This window comes from Aplidium turbinatum, chromosome 15 (genome assembly GCF_918807975.1).
Source record: "Aplidium turbinatum chromosome 15, kaAplTurb1.1, whole genome shotgun sequence".
Lineage (NCBI taxonomy): Eukaryota > Metazoa > Chordata > Ascidiacea > Aplousobranchia > Polyclinidae > Aplidium > Aplidium turbinatum.
In genome coordinates this window covers 19,546,649-19,566,679 of record NC_137486.1, presented here as the reverse complement: position 1 = coordinate 19,566,679, position 20,031 = coordinate 19,546,649, and the positions used below count along the sequence as shown (strand labels likewise).

General features: G+C 37.9%; 1 protein-coding gene across 1 annotated transcript; it reads right to left on the bottom strand.

Moving 5' to 3' along the window:
- Positions 1-892: 892 nt before the first annotated feature.
- On the bottom strand, positions 893-8,735 carry LOC145784143 (epsin-2-like). The gene is made up of 2 exons (XM_082595900.1): positions 8,489-8,735; positions 893-7,883 (listed from the first exon to the last, which is right to left on the bottom strand). Exons 1-2 carry the CDS (start codon positions 8,687-8,689, stop codon positions 6,684-6,686), a joined length of 1,401 nt encoding a protein of 466 aa, XP_082452026.1. The 5' UTR covers positions 8,690-8,735; the 3' UTR covers positions 893-6,683.
- Positions 8,736-20,031: the final 11,296 nt, after the last annotated feature.

Below are 20,031 nucleotides of genomic sequence, written 5' to 3'. Positions count from 1 at the left end.
AACTGAAAGAAGTTCTACCAGTTGTGTGACAAAAATTAAAGACAGTCCTAAAATTGCAGTATTTATATTTTAAAACTACGTAGCTGGAGATTAGATAAACGTTACATGGTTGCTGCAGACAGACGTCTCAAATCGATTGATCACACAATTAATTCCAAAATGTCTGTCAAGTGATAGGCTGATTTATTTAAATCCAATATTCACGGACGCAAAAGTGACGTTACTGTCTGAATGACAAGTGTGATTAATCGCGATACCTCAGGCTGACCATGCTGACAAATTGGCGGACAAAATCATGCTTACTGGCTGTCGTGACTGACATCCAGTCATCAAATCAGCATTGGTTTACCAGATATTGATAAAAAAAATCATGTTACTCGTTACATCTACCACATTTTCTCACCACTAACCTTTGTAACATCTTCTTGGACACTATCTTGTTCTGTCGATGGTGCTATAAAGACGAAATAACAAATGCTTTCAGATTTTGTCACTTGCTATCAGTAGATGTTTAAGATTACCTCTTCCAGCAGAATTCCGAACACTTGCAGATGCCGATTATTGTCCGGCCCCCGTAAAACACAGAAAAGAAACTTTACTCAAGGTACCGTATACTGTTTGCAAGGTCAGCGTCATGCAGAACTACATATTATTGTGTTGTGTTGAAACCCCTTAAGACTACTTGCTGATGTTTATTAATTATCAAAAGCCACAGGTGGTTATCATTTTTTTATGCTTTGAAAGAAACATACTTCTTGCGGTTTCATGACTTTTTTATCTTAAAACATTTGTTGAAAATAACATGAAAAGTTAGTAACCGACATGGCAACTCTGACAGCAGATGTCAATAAACTATGTCCTGCACACCGGTTTGCAGAGCCCAAATATCATGCAAGGTAAAACATATCAGTTTATTTATATTCATATGACACTAACTACACCATACGGCACCACCAATGACAGTTACTAATATACCCTTGATATTTGCGTTTTTGTTTCATGTCTGATCTTACACAAACGTAAACCAGCTTTTCAAACCAAACTTTAAAGGGCGGGGAAACCCAAATTAACTTTGCGAGTTTTTTGTTTCAGCTTGATGCCATTGTGTACAACATGCGTTTTAGCAATAAAAAAATCCAAATTTTGTTGCCCTCGTCTCGCTAAGGCCGCTTTTGTTTGATACCCGTTTGCGAGGTCTCGTTGCGCATCAAGCTGTGATTCTGTTCGCTGTGACGTCACAAGGTACATATAGTTGTGGCCAAAAGTTTAAGACCAGACTTGATTTATGACGATTTTGCATTACTTCAAAATACTGCATCATATATTGTTTCAGTTGCATCATCTTTATGCATCATCTTATATCTGATGCAGTATTTTAATATAACGCAAAAATCGTCATAAATCAAGTCTGGTCTTAAACTTTTGGTCACAACTATATGTACCTTGTGACGTCTCAGCGAACAGAATCACAGCTTGATGCGCGCGAGACCTCGCAAACGGGTATGAAACAAAAGCGGCCTTAGCAAGACGAGGGCAACAAAATTTGGATTTTTTTTTCTGCTAAAACGCATGTTGTACACAATGACATCACGCTGAAACAAAATGTTCACTGACGTTGAATCGATGCAAGGGAATGATTTTCTGGCTGAAAAAGGGCTAGAAAATGATTGGACCAATCACTGGACCAGTGATTCTCACCGTCTTTTGGTTGTTGTGCAAAAGCACAGCAATGAAAAGCCAGCTTTTCCCACATCACATTTCACTATTCTTGTGGATCTTAAAATCATAACTAACATTGCTGTACAAAGTTAAGTCTCTTGCGATTAGTTGTTGACTTAAAAGAACAGCAACAACTTGAGTTGTTTGCATGTTGCTGAGTCATTCAAGGTTTCAAATTTGACTCTTGACAGTAAAAAAATTATTGAGAACGACTACTTCAGGCGTTCTTTACAAATGAACAAAGCCACAACTAAGGAAACATATAACACAATGAGATGAAAGAATATGTATACAGATTTCCTAGATGTAGGACATATGACGGGACAGTGCAACAATATATTTACAAGTTACACAATACACATGAATATATCATACACGAAAATCTAACATTGTGCAACAATACATTGCATAATATCAGTCAACATTAACAAACCGGAAACTTATACATTTTTTTTTAAATATTAAGCTACGCGATTTATGGATATGAAAACTAAATTGTCGACGCCTCCGTGAAAAATGAAGATTGTACCAAGATTAGCATCATATAGCAATACAAACCACCCACTCTTGCCATGAATTATTGATAAAGCAGGCAGGGAAGCCTGTACCGCTGATTAAAACACGAAGTTATAGCCAGTACATTGAGCAAGTAGAAAGAAAACGCGAAAAACAAGAGGCGCACGAGATGAGTGGAACACTACAAAGCTGCGGTTTTCAACCGGTGTTTCGGCGAAAACAAATAGCTTTTCCACAAAACCTCATGAGATAATATCGCTGTCACGTGATGGTGATATGCCATTGCAGCAAACTTGAAAGAAAACTGCATGGCTGCAGCCCTAAGCGCAATGGGGGTGTGTAATATTATAGACGGTAGGATGGTAGGCTACTTTATTTTGTACAAGTACCCAGACAATAAATCAATCGTTTTTTACATTGATTCAATGTCTGCACACGTTGAATCAATGTTAAAAAGCGGTTAATTTGCTGTCAAACACCTGTAATGTGTAACAATCACCACCTTTATAATTGTTTATTATTTTACAAGTTTTGTCAGCTAAAGAACTGTTACGCCGGTCGAAAAAAACAGTGCTACAGAATGGAACAGGAAAAACACAAAAAAGAGAAATATTTCTCAGGAAAAAATAAGCTGATTAACAACCTGTACCACCTTCCAAAAAAACAATTAAACGTCACAAACGCTAAGTACCTTCACTGCTAAATAACGGGCGATTACAACAGCAACCATGGTTGGTTGCTTGTTAAAACTCAAGTTCTCTTTGAAAAAGGGCAAAGCCACGTTGGCATTCCGGTAAATCCATTTCGCAGGTACTATCACATTAACTACAAAGGTGAACCAATTGACGTGGAAGTGCGGCAGAGATAATTTCTACATAAGAAATGAAGTAAACAAATCGTGCGATGAGATCATCCAGATAATTGAGGTTGTTTACCAAAGTAAAATCGTGTTTTTCTTGACTAGACAAAATAGGATCACATGCTAGCCAGCACATGACCTTTTGTTGCATTGGTTTAATGTGTGCAGACGTTCGATCAATGTAAAAGGAGTGACTTGCTAGTTGGAATACACAACGACTTGTCATATTGACCTTACATCTCACACCGCTGTTAGTCAATGCAAAAGGTTTGCATAAGATGGTAGAATAAACTTCAGTCACCAAACATTGAATCAACATAAAAAAAGGACTCATTTTCTGACTGGGAAGTAGTTAAGTGGTTTACTTGGCCTGTGACGTCACCGGTTACTGAAAAAATCGGTTGCTCGGCAACTCGTCTCGTTCGTGGCATTGGAAGAAACCCGACTGAAACATCATTGAAAGTTGACGACGTTAAAACGACGTGACAAGACAACTTTTCAGGTGGAGTTGCAAAGCACAACACAGGATTCTTTGCAATAGCGCAATTTTATACTTTTAATAAAATGTCGATTCAATGTTGTTGTGGCTTCACCCCAGACAGCAAAATACGTCAAATGACGGATTTTGCTCTCTGGGACGTTACTTTGCTGACCCCTGATGTGACTGCCTCACTTCCAATCAAGCATGCTTCAAGTACCATCAACAAGTTCAGAGCGGACACACTCCACCAACGATGTATAAACTAACTCTTCAACCGTGTCAATGATCCCCGAATCATAAACTATATCGCTTTAACGTTATTTCGATGTCAGCGAGAGTATGAACTGCACAAGCCCCAGAGGTTAACAGTTAACAACACGATAACAACACAGTTAGCAAGTACAGCATACACCAATAAAAACATAGCTGTTTACTCAGAGCTAGATTATAAACCTGTGTTTGACCAAGTGCGTTATCTCATAATTTCTGACCAACGCTATAATGCTATTTTTAACTTCATCATCATCAACATCATGATGATGCTATAAAGCTATTTTTAACTTAGTCTGCGGAAATCCTCAGGCTATAAGATTCGTAGGCAGTGACGTCATCGAAGACAAGCGCATGGACGACTGGACGTGGTATTGAACACAGGACCTTTCGCTTGAAAGCATTCATCATTACCATTGTTTTACACAAACAAACACACACGTTGAGAGGATTGTTCATAGAACGACATTCAGCTTCACAAATGTCCTGCCTGGCCACTTCAAACACTGCAGTGAGACAGCAAAAGAAAATTGCACTTAAATCCATTTAATGATAATGATATTCATAGTTACGTTGGTTTCACGTCAGAGTGTGGAAAGGATTTATCACCAATGAGCAGCACTGAGTATGCTCATGATCTCAAACTGTAAAGATCAAGTGTTCCAAACAAACAAGTGACCAATGATGCAAAGGCTTGAACAACGTTAAATTGACGTTAAAATAACTTCACTTTTTATCATTGAACAAACATTTGGTAAAGTGGTTAACCAATCGAAAACCTTTACTCTTGGTAAACCAGTTGAGGGAAACAAATGAGATGAGGGAAACAAATTTACTTGAGTGCAACCAGAATCCTTGAGACGATAGTTTGGCAGAAAAAGAGGTACTTTAATAAAGAAAAAGAATCCAAAACAAGAGCCAACGCATTACATCACAATAGGGATCTAAAATCCCGGAACTTAAGCTCTTGAATCTCTGGTAAAATTCCGGGACCCTCAATTACACTTGGGTACAGACTACAGAAGTACCTTTAAATCCCACTGTCAACGTGCAAAAACATAAATTTAAATAAAGATGTTGCGCTAAAACTAAACAGTTCGAAATAGCATTGTTTTAAATATACCGAAACACAAAAATAGCAAACCTCTCAAAAAACATTACGCATGGCCCTGCCCTTGGAGTTTCAGGGACTTTCTGAATTCTTAAGAGTCTCGTGCGTTTAAATTGTCGTTTTAAGCTCACATAATGAAATTGCTTGTATGTCGAAACGAAACAAAGACAACGAGACTTTGCATCAAAAACAAATTTTGTTTCGAACACTTCTACAACCGAGTGCGTTCATTCTTCGAAGAAATTTGCAGTATCATCTTTGAGGCTTGACCTAACTATAACTTTTCACTGAAACTTATTAAACTTAGATGACGATACAGTATACCACATTAAGCAAAACTTTATATAAATCATTAATCCCAAAACGATTTGAACGAAAAGAAACCGTCAGAAAGACGCTTAAATAAGGTTCATAGAAAGCGATGAAGTTTTTGGCTTTGAATAGCGGCTTGGCGTTAGCAAACAAACACACCACGTTCTGATTGTATTATGTTGGTTTCTCGACACAAAACTTCGAACAATCAGTGAGCTAAGTTAATTTTTGCTCAAGATGATAACACTATCGTTTTCCACTTGATAAAGCTACTCTACCAAGAACAGGGAGCTAAAGTAAATAAGTCTACAAATAGTCGCCAATAACAAAACTGTCGTCTAAAGTCATGATCTTAACAAAAAGCATTTTTAAGTAGCATGAAGTGGTTTCACTGTACTTTTAGAAATATGTCTTGAAAACTAACAAAGCTAGAGATAGAACATCTTTTAAAAAAAGTAAAAAGGACCGAACTTATTTTTAAGAATTTGAGACTTCCAAGAGCATGGAGAATTACAATGGACATTAAAGTCAAGTGCATCCGAATTGAACTAACTTTCCATCTACGTATTAGCATCTAATTGACTTGTCAAATTAAAGGACAAACAAGGTAATTACAACATTAAAATGTTTGTTTAAAAAAATCCACAACTCATAAATTAATTAAAATTATTTTGAATTACCATGGCAACTTTACCAGGCACTTTAACGTAAAATTAATTTTTTTTGTGATTGGCGTTATAGATTGAACGTGCGAATAAAACCCCCGGGTACTTGCATTGGCTTGATGCCCTCACAAATAAAATGGTCCAATAGCAAAAAGTTTAAGAGTGGGAGCGCAAGCCAAAAATGATGGAAAACGTAGATGACACTGGAAATCTGATGACAAAACAAAAACTTGCTGGCTTGAATGGTTACAAGGTATTCCACCTATTGTAACAAGTGAAACCATGCGCAAGATTTCCGCTGCTACCTATTTCATCAGCACTAATCCACTCCACACCAGCTCAATGTCACAAGACGTTAAATTAACCAACAAAAGCTGCAAACTGCAGTGACGCATTAAAGTACCATGCTTACAGGTTCAGACAAATGGCGAAGTAGATAACGGTTTAGTGGCCATTAGCATCACAATGCCAAGCTGACAACATACTATCTGACAATAAAATACCACACGACGTAAAAAGATACTCAGTATTTTCACTACAGAACATCATATGGACAGATATTTCTATTATAACACAGAAAAACTCGCTATGTCCATCAAGTATAGAAACAATTACGAAGTCTCACGAAAACCTTTCAAGAATATGAAGTTTAAACCACTTCTTACATGTCAACTCTTAAAAGCAAGAAAAAACGCATAATTACAAATATCACAATAAAAACAGAAAGTTTAAATGTCATCATGAAAAACGCTAAAATAGTGACTGGTTTTGTGGTGGAAAAGGACTGTTTTGTTGGGGAGCTTGCGTAGAAGCAAATGGATTAGTGGATGCTAATGCAGGCTGGGGTACCATACCATACCCAGGCTGGGGCACCATGCTCATTGCTGGTGGCATGACCATCGGTGAAGGTTGCATTGACGTCGGATAGGCTTGATAAGTTGGCTGGGGGGCTTGGACTTGTCCACCGAATGCCATTTGATTCGCTCCTTTCATTTCGTTCAAACTTTTGGAAGGTCCTTTTGAGTTGAACGGGTTACGGTTAGCACCAATCGCACCAGTTGTTGATGTGTTTAAAGAGATGTATGGATGAGTTGAAGGAGGCTTGGTGACAAGACTGTCAATATTAACTAGATCAGAATTCGCTCCAAGGAACTCTTCGGCCTTTTTAACCTCCTTGTTTTCCAATACGCTGTTTCCATTAGCCTTGGCAGGTGCGAGTGATACAGCCGGTTGTGGTGTCATGATGTTGCTGGAGAATAGATCAGGGGCAGTGTAGGGTGTGGTAGCCTGAAGAGGCTGCGTTGGCTGCAGTGTGAGTTGACCAAATTCATGCAGTGGGTCAATAGTTTGAGTTGGTGTAAAGGAAGTGCTTGTTTGAGCTTGAAACGGATCAAAATTATCAGCACTTGGTTGTTTTGTATCAAGTCCAATGCCATTCGAAGTTGATGATCCAGATACTGTATTCCAAGGATCACTTACTGCAGTAGCAACCGTTGAAGAAGCAGGAGTCAAGCTTGAATGAGATGTTCCCCATGGAGCCGCTTGTTGGGGTGATTGTGGATTTGCACCCCATGGATCTAAAGTTTGACTTGTCGCTGCAGAAGATGGAAAAGCATCAGCTGATTTTATGCCTTGACTTCCCCAAGGACTAGACGCAGGCTGGCCAGGTTGTGGCAAGCTTGTAGTTGATGTTCCCCATGCATCAGAACCAAAACCATTCTGTGTATTATTTCCAGATGCAAATGGATCGAATGCTGGTTTTGGGGCATCAGAAGCACCCCACGGGTCTGCGCTTGTTTCCTTGTTATTGGTGGAATGAGTTGAAGTTTTAGCTGTCATTTTCGCAGCAACCTCTGCACTCTCTTTCAAAGCCATTTCAAGCCGAATTTTATCACTAACTTCTGATTTTTCGTTTTCCTTCACCTCTTCTCGACTCATCGCCAGGGCAACCTAATAAATCGTACAAAAAGTTAATGACTAAACTATTTATGGTAGGTTTCCAATAACATGGCTGCAAAGCTAGATTTTCTGAACAATAGTAACTTAGTGCAACTTGCAACAAATAGAAAATGTATCCCCGTAACAGTAACCAAATTACAAATATTATACCATAAATACAAAATATTCAATGTAAAATAAAAATTAAACAGTTAAACACATATAGGCTAAGCTATCTAATATTTTCAAATTCTTTTTCATAGTATTTATTATTTTATCTGAATCATAAGTTGAAGTCGTTTATCAAATATTCTTACCATCCTCAAGGTTTGTACCACTTTATTCTATTCACACACCCAACTATGTCAAAACAGCAACAGGAAAATTGACTAAATAATCATGTATATATACACTATTTGTTGCCGTTTAATTGTACACTTTGTAAGTGAAACAAAATTCAGTGGGTGGTTATTTATATAATTTGGTGTTTGGTCAGAGCATGTATCCAGGGAAGACACAAAATATCTGAGAGAAACTTTAATAGTGGCCCCTAAAAGAAACTACAGTAAGTAATAATTCTACTTCAAGTAAGTAGGTACAAGTTAGTAATTATTCACCTGCATTTGCAATTGCTCTTCTCCACAATTTGAAGGTAAAGCATCTTTAAATTCCTCTGATATACTGCTGCTGGTGGGATCAGCCATTCTTGGATAGTTTGCTTGCTTTTTCTTTTTCTCTCCACCATTTTTACGTTTGCGTAACTTGTATTCCATATACCTGAGTTCTCGACCGATTCCTTCTTTTAGTTTTTCAGCCATGCTTTATTAAATTATAAACTTTATTTAATTACCTGTAGGCTGTACCTATCGTCCTATATATTTACAAAATATCTGCATCATCAAATGTATGAAATACACCTGGTATAAGTTATGCGACGCACAGATGGATTTAAAGCAATGACATAGCCTACATAACACATATTAATAAATCAAACTGCAAATAAATGCAGTTGTGTCAACAAATGATGACAGTGTATGATATGATGTAGCGTGCATACTGCATACACTACCACCTTGATTTTACTAGCATAAGCGCTACTACCTTTTTCATGTGTACATGAGTGGATATAATGTAATGTAGTATGAGGCAGAAAAAATGAGGGTATTTTTCTACACTGTCTACCTCCATCAATTAAGAGTCTTATTATTTTAAAATATATATACTTTGTCTTTTTAACTTTTCCATCATAAATTTCAATAAATTTTTACTTAGGCTTTAAATGTTTTGATTTTACACATTATTCAACAGATATTAACATTTAATTTTACTAAAAAATGTTGTAAGTTTGCTTTCATGCTTTATTGGGTTATTTCAAACATCGCTTCTTCCCAAAATAATCTAATATTGCAACATTACTTGTTAAAAATTTATGTTGATAGACATCTTCAGTAAGTACAATAGTACATGCTACCATGCACCAGTTGCCACAAGAAACAACTTGTCCTGTTAAAGCCATAACAAATGGTCTCAAACAAACCTGACATCACTGTATCCTACAAAGACGATGCTAATAAATTCTACTTGATGACCACAGGAAACTATATCATATCATACCACAGGAAGTTATTTATATATACTTGATAGAAAAGCTTTGTCTGTGTGTATCAAAGCAAGCATACTACTACTAGACTAATATAATTTACTAAAATTGGGTGAGCTAATGAATCCGCACAAACCATTTCGATGTAATAAAATTTGACCTGATAAATGTTAAAATATTAAGTGCACAATACAGTACAACCTAAGCTATAAACAAATTTAACTAAAGTGCAGGTGTACAATACGAATAATGATAACTACCCACTACCCAGGCAAATTGGCATTTTATTCTCAGCTCTTATAGATTTGAACTTGAGATTACAAAATCACAAAAAAGCCTAAAAAAAATTAAACATTGGCTGGGGCATGTCAATGTGGTACAGAATGAGTTGCAGGAGAGATATCTAGCTAAGTAGTGAGGGTCTGCTACTATTCGGTGAGTCTGATTCGGTGAGTTCCTAACCTCTAACCCTAACCCCTAACCCTAAAACGGCAATGATAATTAGGCTACGGTACCCGATAATTTAAAAAAAAAATTGAAAAAATCCCCGGTTAAGGGATCGGACTCACCGAATCGAACTCACCGAATTGGACTCACCGAAACGGGCCATTCCGAAGTAGTGATGTAGTGGCTCAAAACATATCTTGAGACACTGTTTTCAGCATATCTGCCTTCGTGGACGAAGAAGCTTCAAGATCAAGCGGCACTGGTTTGACTCTCGGGGTGTGCACTTGAGCAACGCATGTTAAGGACTGTTCTCTATTCAGCGGCATCTGATGGATAGAATAATTCTCGGCAACACAACTTCAACAATCAGAAACTTCACTCTGTCACTCTCGGTGACCGGGCCTGCGTCAGTAATTCAAACAAAGCCTCTACTTCTACAACTATGTAAAACTGCCAGGATTAAGCTCTGAAAAAAGCTTTCCCAGTCCAAGGATAAAGATTCAATCAATCAAAGTCTCATCCTCTCCTCGGCCGCCTAATGTCTCGAGTTTTACTCTGAGACATCGAGACATTTTGGAAGCTGTAGGCTACTGAAAGTTAAACAAGCATAACAGTTGCATCATGGATAGAGAAGAAAAATTGTTATTTGAGGAAGAGGAAATAAAGAGTAGATGGGAAGAGTGTGTAACAGAATTATATGATGATGATAGAAACATGTATGCCTAAAATTACCGACAATGAAGAAGAAATATTGATATCTGAAGTTTAGAAAGTCATTCAAGATCTGAAATGTTATAAAGCTGCAGGAAAGGATAACATTTATCCAGAAATGCTAAAAGCACTCAATGGCATCAGTTTAAAATGCACACAAATTATGTACGGTAATGAAATTTATATGGCTGGATTTATACCTAAAGAAATGAATGAAACTGTTTTGTCAGACTACCAAAGAAATCCAAAGCAAAGAACTGCAGTGACTTTAGAACAGGGGTTCTTAAACTGGGGTCCGTGGACCCCCAAGGGGTACGCGGGCCAGTTTTAGGGGGTCCATGAAGGCACAATGAAAATGTTAGTGTATAATTTCAAAAATGGAATAAATTTTTCAAAAGAAAAGAGATTAAGTTGGAGAAACCTTGATAAAACCATATGCCCTAGAAATGGTCGAACTAGTTTGTGGCGTAAAAGAAAGAAACTTCAATAATGGTAGTTTGTGCACAGTATGGAGCACCTGCAATGCTTGGCCAGATCTGGATTTGCCACTTTGCTAAAAAACGAAGCTCCTCAGGCCATCGTTACTCATTGCTTTTTACATCGCCATGCATTAGCATCGAAAACTCTCCCAACAAATTTGAAAGAAATTTTGTCTGGTAGTGTGAAAATCGTTAATTTATCAGAGCTCGTGCTTTGAACCATCGAATATTCAAGAGGTAATGTCAAGAAATGGGAGCAGAAGATGAAGTTCTCCTCTATCATACAGAAGTTCGCTGGCTGTCAAGGCGACAAGTTTTGAAGCGCTTAGTTGAACTTCGAATGGAAGTTTCTTTTTTTCCAAGAGACAAAAACATTGAACTTTCAAAGCAGTTTGACAGTGAAGAGTTTATTCAAGGGTTAGCTTACTTGGCGCCTGGCGGATGTTTTTACTCATATGAATGAGGTAAATCGTTCTATTCAAGGCCCTGCCGTTACAGCTATGGACGCTTCTGAAAAACTTAAAGCTTTTCAGGACAGGTTATCTCTGGAAAATAAGATTGGAGACTAAGAAAGTATTCTAATTTCTCAACGTTGGAAGAATTAATGCTTCAAAATGGAACTGCAGCTTGTAATGCTCTACCATCTTCTCTGCACACAGACATGTGCAGACATTTGGAAGCATTGCAAAACTCTTTCAGAGGTTATTGCTTAGCCTCAGAGGATATTAAAAATACAGCATGGATACGTTACTCTTTCCTCATTGAACTGGAATCGATCAGTGATGAAGACCTTGCAAAAGATGAGTTCATTGAACTAAGGGCAATGGAATCATTAAGAATGTCCTTCAATTCGAAAAGGATAGGCGATTTTTGGAGTTCGTTGACGCAAGCATATCCTCTTTTGGAAAAGAGAGCCATGGCTGCTATAATCCCTTTTGCGACTACATATGTATGTGAGTGAGGATTTTCATCTTTGGTAAATATCAGAACAAAGAGACAAAAACCGGTTAGATACAAAGAATGACATGCGTGTTGCCCTATCAAAGGCGAAACAATTTTATTGTTCATGTTCAAGACAAACAGCAGCATCCTTCACATTAATGAAATTTAATCGAAAATATTGAAAAATAATCTGCATTCGTTATTTCTTAAATTTAATATAACATAAATTTTGTTAAAAATTCATTTGAATTTTATCGCGTTATGTCCAATTCATGCTGATCAAAAAATTTCTCGGACTAGGCCGCAAAGGGGGTCCACTAGGGTGGCCAAAAAAAATTGAAATTTTTTATTTTTGTTTGCACACCCTCTCATTTGAGGAGGATTCATGAAAAAATAACACTGTAAAAATTTGAAGTGAATCCGACAAGAGGAAGTGCTCTCCCACCGACCTCAAAGTTTGCTTTTATTGGCATAATCTGTCAAAATTCCTTGAATATGTGACGTAATTCTTTTTTGACTTATGTACATTGCAGTTGCAGCATTTTTGTTTTAACCATTGTTTTACTCTGAATTTACAGTATGATACAATAAGTGTTTCCACATGCAGAAAAACATAAATAATGCACAAAATAGATCACATTAACAAGCGTTTGGTATGAAATTAAATGCACTAAACTTTAGCGAAAACCGCATAAAAGTACGTTCACCAGTCACGATCGCAACGCTTTAGGTGACAACACATTGCCCAGAAAAAGCAAGAGAAACGTTTGTAAAGAGTCAAGCCATTGATTTTATTTAATGGAGCTGTTGGCATGTTGGCTTTTACTTGCACTTGTTGGAAGCAGCTTTCTGTGGTGCTCGACCACCTGATAGAGGAGCTGGCGCTGCTGTTTATTTTCCGTAAGGACTTCATTGAAGTGAGTAGCTAATTTGACTGCCCAGTGCCCGCTCTGCACAATCATTGACGGCTTTGAGACGACGGCATGCAAGAAATAGCAGCCTTCGATTAAATGCCTGCTGCACGACAGTGATAGCTCCAGTGTGGATTCTCATATTGCTTGATGTTGTGTCAAAACAAAGTGCAGCTAAATGCTCTGCTACAACTCGTGTATGAATTCCACTACTTTTTGGCCCATTAGTGATCCCGTTCCAATAGGCAGCTTCGGAATGCCAAGCAGTATTTCAACATGCACACCAAAAACTACAATGGCCAAAGAGTCGCACTTTGTGCCAGTGGCATTAGTCAAATGGTACCATGAAAATGAGCAACAAGTGGAACTGTTGGTTTAAATTTTTTCCGCACTGCAGCTGCAAGGCTTTCACGTGAGGTGTTTTGAGCATTCACGACAGAGGAATGTGACATTGTCAATTCATTTATATCAATTCCAGCTGCAGCAAGATCAGGAGTGATGATCATCATTGCTTGACGACTTGATGTTATAGTTCTGTTCAGTGCTGCATTAAACAGTGGATTATCGATAATGCAGCGTTTTGGTAATGGCTGCTCCTGCTGAGTTTTCTTTTGTTTTGCTGTTATTTGGATTTGTGGTGCAAATAGTGGGTCACTGGAAGAATCTTCATCATCTGCTGATCATTTTCAGATGAGAAAGCAGCAGCACTTGATGGTACTGGATCAATGCGATTTCTGTTGCGTCTTTGTTCATCATCTTTGCGCTTTCTATACTTTGCAGCAGCTTTGCGATGCATTGGGTCCTCTGTTGTCATCAGTATCTGTCATGCACCACATTGGTCTATCAAAAACTGGCAGTCTTCTAGTATTGTTGTGTGGCATTCCCAGTTAGCATGTGTAATATCAAATAATGCACTTAAGCTCTGGGTGAAGTCAGCTTCTGAGGTCAGCTAGGAAGCTGAATTTCGTCTCCCTTTGTGCTTTGATTCTCCTATATGCTCTTGATGGATGCGTTTTAGTTTGGTAACAACGTGAGTCTTTGCAGTGGTAGCGATATTAGCTTTCACCCACAAGAACTGTACTGCAAGCAAGTGGCAGTGTAACCTTATTGATTTTCATCTCGTAGTAGAGGTGGTGAAGAACCACACCCCATACAGGCAGCTGACATGGCCCCTCAAGAGAGTCAACACTAGAGAGTGGGTGTCCATTTGTTGACTGTCTTGAGGGGCCATGTCAGCTGCCTGATTGGAGTGTGGTTCTTCGCTGTCTCTACTACGAGATGAAGATCAATAAGATTACACTGCCACTTGCGTGCAGTACAGTTGCACATGAAGTAATATTAACTACTACTATCTATGCCACTTTTTGGTTTGCAGCACCTTCATCAATATCTGCCCCTACAAATGACCTAGCAATGTTACAGCTCACAGAGGATTATAAAGAGGTTGACAATGCAATTTCTTAAGTGGCAGAAAAACGTTGAGGTTGCGCTTGTGGTACATCAGTGAGGATCTTGCTGCACTACCTTTATTCAATGATAATAACACAGATGATGAAAACAAAGCAATCGTTAATGCTCTTAAGAAAGACCCATTTCCCGAAGATGTTCGTCGTGTTGCCCCAAACAAAATTGTCAAGTTTCAACGTCTCTCTTTGGCACAGTTTGTAACACAGCATTCACTTAACCTTTTCGAGTCACTGCTTCTGTCGACACATGGCGTGATCGTGATGATTATAAAGAAGCCTGCAAAGTTTGGCTTCATCTCAAAGCCGTCAATGATTGTGCAGAGCGGGCACTGGGCAGTCAAATTAGCTACTCACTTCAATGAAGTCCTTACAAAAAATGAACAACAGCGCCAGCTCCTCTATCAGGTGGTCGAACACCACAGAAAGCTGCTTCCAACAAGTGCAATAAAGTCAACCAATGGCTTGACTCTTTACAAACATTTCTCTTGCAATTTCTGGGCAATGTGTTGTCACCTAAAGCGTTGCGATCGTGACTGGTGAACGTACTTTTATGCGGTTTTCGCTAAAGTTGAGTGCATTTAATTTCATACCAAACGCTTGTTAATGTGATCTATTTTGTGCATTATTGATGTTTTTCTGCATGTGGAAACACTTATTGTATCATAAATTCAGAGTAAAACAATGGTTAAAACAAAAATGCTGCAACTGCAATGTAGATAAGTCAAAAAAGAATTATGTCACATATTCAAGGAATTTTGACAGATTATGCCAATAAAAGCAAACTTTGAGGTCGGTGGGAGAGCACTTCCTCTTGTCGGATTCACTTCAAATTTTCACAGTGTCATTTTTTCATGAATCCTCCTCAAATGAGAGGGTGTGCAAACAAAAATAAAAAATTTCAATTTTTTTTGGCCACCCTAGGGTCCACGCAAACCAAAATTTATTTCAAGGGGTCCGCGTTAAAAAAAGTTTAAGAACCCCTGCTTTAGAACATTAAGTTTGATCAGTCATTAACTGAAAATTTTGTTGAGAATAATTTTGTTAAGAAATCGTAAAAATATTGAGAATGAGCTAAGCATGACTCAAAGTGGATTTATGAAGTGGTAAAGAAACACGAGAGGGTATACTTAATTTCAAAACAATTTGTGAGAGTTACAATGCAATGAATAAAGACGTCAGATGTCAGAAAAATTTTGTTTCATCAGAAACAAAACTTTTATCAAAGATGTCATAGAAACAGCAACAAACCTAAAGTGGAAATGGGCAGGACATGTAGCAAGAATGACAGACAACAGATGGGCCCAGATAACCACAGAATGGACACCAAGATTTGCAAGAAGAACTAGAGGGAGACCAAAAAGAAAATGGCAAGATGACATAGAAGAAAAGATTGGCATCACCTAGATGAGAACGGCAAAAAACAGAATGGTGTGGAAACATATGTGGAGGCCATCTGCCAGCAATGGCATGACCAGCTGATGATGATGATGATGAAATAAAGATGTATACAGACGAAATCGGTTAATCGAATCACCTATTTGCCAGACGTTTTGATACGATTATACGATTGATTCGTTTAACCAATTTACTAAGAAAAGGTTTATTGTGAATGGGCGTAATGTTAAGAAGATGTCTGTGCTGACTAGGCTGCAACGCACATTACAACTGATACTTCCTACAACTGTTTACCACAATTCTGGTTAAACTTCAAAGAGTTTCCTAGTTCTGTGTTAAATCACTACGCTATACTATATGTACGAGAGCATGTACCATCAAAGCATTTTTCTGCAAACTACAGCAATCGGACTGCAAATCGGCAATCTTTCATATCACTGATCTCTGTGACGTCACAACGCAAACTTTGAAGTTGAAGATTTTGATTCAAGCAGGCTATTTTTAGCTCCGTACAAGCTGTGTAGTTTTGAGTATGGAAAAGGGCCTACGAAAATAGTGGTATGGTAGAAAAACACAGCTCACACTCATTGTTTGTTTTGAAATCGCAAAGGTTTTTTTTCAAGTGTTTTGCGCTGTCTGGTAAAATAATTAATTTGCAATGTTCTTCAACTGAACAAAACTGCACAAATGAAATTACGCGCTGCATTTCACAACAATAGGCTACTTTTTTTCAGCAATTTAAAAAAAAATTCTCCACAGTTTTCTGGTTTAAACTTTTACACATTCTTTTCAACACTTCCCTCTCAAGCCGAAATAATTTGTCCATGTCCTTTCCTTGCAAGGCCAGTCGCCGACGGATGACATCAAAAGCATTTAAACTTCTTTATTGGGAAGTGTGATTATTCCTTTTGTGTGCTCTTCTGTTTTAATGAAGCCCAGCTGTGCGAAAATTGGTTCTTTGTAGTGCGATGTCTAGCACATAATATTATGGCCTGGGATTACAGACACTTGTCTTTGTTTTGATCGCATGCATCTGTCTCACCTTTACTTCATTTCGCCTTTGAACATTGCAGACAATTATGCGAAGCAAAAAAGAGACATTCTCTTTTTGCTAACGGATACAAGTATACGATTAAATGAATGAAGTAGGCAAACTAGAAGCAAATCCTGATGCTTTTATCCGACTTATTCTTTTAAGCGGTATACGCTTAACCAATGTTTTTACTTAACATTAGATTGGATTTGGTTTGAGATTTCAGGTTTTGATTCAAATAAACGATTGATACGTTTAAGCAGTATACTATTAACCGATTTCGTCTGTATATGCAATTTAAGGCAATGTGAAATTTAAAAAAAAATCAAAAATCGAATTATCACACAGGGTGACTACTGACTATTGCTATGTAGGCTAGAGTATTTCTGTAAAATTTCACGCAAAAATATTCAGTAACCTTAAACATGTAGTCAATTTTGTCCTTGGCATTTGTTGCCAGCACAGAGTTGCCAGGTACAAATTTTTTGAGGAAAAAAACTTTGTTTATTTTTTTAAATTGTAAAAATTTCTAACTTTAACAACCACAACAACAGTTACTAATGATGCGACTGCTAGTTGCCCTTTTAGGTAAAGGCTGGCGGTGTACGGAAAGATATTAAACAATCACCTGGCAACCCTATTTTTGCTTGGTTAGCAAAAACTGATGATATTAAAATTTTTTTCACTTCTAAGTATTAGAAAATTCTATATGAACATATCGTATCAGACATAACAAAAACATAACACACAAAAATCAAACAAAACACAAGTCAGATCCAAAAACAACTTTATTAAGATCTCATTTGCACAACATACCGATAAATTCTTTTTTTAGCAAGTTCCAATCATTCACTTCAAACTAGCTACTCGTAAAGCAGATAGAATATTCAAACAAAGACTTTGATTAACCGGATTTGCATCTTTGTGAAATTCAGATTTTAATTAAACAAATGGGAGCTGGTATACAAGTCCCTCCGCCCCCCTTGGTAACTCATGACAAAGACAGGACTCAACCAAATATATAGGGTGAAAATACTTTACCTTTGCTTTACTGTTCGCACTCACTTCACACACTTCAATCCACATGTTTTGGTCAATTCCTCTGTGTCATGAGTTACCAAGGGGGGGGGGGGGGGGACTTGTATACCAGCTCCAACAAATGTTCTAAAAAACAACTTGGCAACTCTACTTGGAGTGTTCTGCAGAGATGTACGAGCCCAAGATTTTTAAGATCCTGATCTGATCCTGTTTTAGCTTTTTGAGATCTGATTTGGATCCTGCAATTTCTAGATATCTCAGATCCGGATCCAAAGTAATTTTATGTTTGAAATGAAATTTTATAGGAAGTGGCTATTTTTCAACAATCAGGTGTAGCCAGAGTTAGGATTAAAGTTAGGAAGGGTTAAGGTAAGGGTTGGAGTTAATGATTAGGGTTTTGATCTTCCCAGAACTAAAAAAAATGGAAGTGGCTATTTTTCCACAATCAGGAGTTGCCAGAGTTAGGATTAAAGCTAGGAAGAGTTACGGTAAGGGTTAGAGTTAGAAATAAGATTAGGGTTTTGATCTTCCCAGGACTAAAAAAAGTTTCCAAAATACAAGTTTTTGTTTTCAACAGCTTTAAAAATTTCTCAAATTAGGGCAGAATTCCTTATCTGGCAACACTATTCAGGCTATTATTACACTATATATATAGTGTAAACAGGGACCTCAGAATACTTACTTCAGAGATCCCTGAGTGTAAATATAGCCACAACCAATTTTATAATAATAAGTATTTCACAACAAGATAGATTCACACTTTTCGTAAAAGTATCTAAGGTAGTTTACAAAATGAATTTATTAAATTCAGTTGCTTACAACTTAGTAGGTGTATGGTGCTTACGCAACAATAATGCAGTAAGCTAAAACAAGTACAGTAGAACTCGGTTAATCCGGATTCGATTTGACCGGCGATTCCTTCCGGATTAGGCGAAGATCCGGATTAACCGATGACGGTTCTATCAAGCCTGACTCATTTGTACTTCCAGTTTCATCCGGATTAGGCGAAGATCCAGATTAACCGAGTTCTACTGTACCGGTACTAAATAATAACCAATACTCTTTGAAATGGCCGTTTCAGAGACAACGATATCCCAATTTTTGGAAACAGGCTGAGACGAATGTAATGATTCACTTGTCAACTTACCAGTAATGTAGGCCTAGTAGTCTCCATTATAACCCATGCACGTTTATCTCTCTACCATAAACATTTTCAACACATACTGCAGTAAACATGTAAGTTAACATACTACATAGAGTCTATGACTGTCATAGACCAAGAATGCTCACAAATCACTATCAGTGATTCAGTGGATTGGTGTAGGGTTGCCAGAGGTTAATATAAAAAAGAGCCCAATCTTATGCAAAAAGTAGCCCAAAAGTAGCCTAATTTTTTTGGGGGTTCTAAAATGGAGCCCAAATTGGAGCCCAAGCAAAGAGATAGGCCATTATACAAAATTCTTCAAGAACGCTTGATCATCAAGGTCCCAAATTATAAGTGTTTTTCCAGTTCTTCACATCTTTTAGACAGATTGGCAACCATGCATTCACTCAACTGTTTGTTAAATTAACTACAAACAAGGGATGCAACCTAGTTCGTACCCTGAACAGTTCGGACCCTCAGTTCATACCCTAAAAAGATCGAAAGAAAAAATTAAAAAAAGCGGAAGTCGCTGATCGCAGTTTCCGCAAACATTTTAAAATTTTCCCCCTGAAAAGATCGAGAGAAAGATAGCACAAAGCCGAAGTCGCTGATCGCAGTTTCCGCTAACCTTAACCATAGGCTAATCTATGCTCTAACCCTAACCCTCGCTGATCGCAGTTTCCGCTAACCTTTACCCTAACTATAGAGCAATCTATGCTCTAACCCTAACCCTCGCTGATCGCAGTTTCCGCAAACATTTTTCAGCAGTTTTGCTAACCGCAGTTTCGGCTAACCTTAACTCTAATCATCGAGTAATCTATGCTCTGCTCTAACCCTCGCTGATCGCAGTTTCCGCAAATAGTTTTCCGCAGTTCCGCGGTTTCCGCTAACCCTAGCCCTCGAGTTTGTTTGCGGAAACTCCGATCAGCGACTTCGGCTTTGTGCTATTAAACTGCGATCAGCGACTTCGGCTTTTTTTAATTTTTTCTCTCGA

What these genes read in the sequence shown, in the direction of transcription:
- LOC145784143 (XM_082595900.1), bottom strand. Translation starts at nt 8,689, where the DNA reads ATGGCTGAAAAACTAAAAGAAGGAATCGGTCGAGAACTCAGGTATATG. An exon ending in AAGAGCAATTGCAAATGCAG is followed by an intron (nt 7,884 to 8,488) that starts GTGAATAATTAC and finishes ACGATTTATTAG; the next exon opens with GTTGCCCTGGCGATGAGTCG.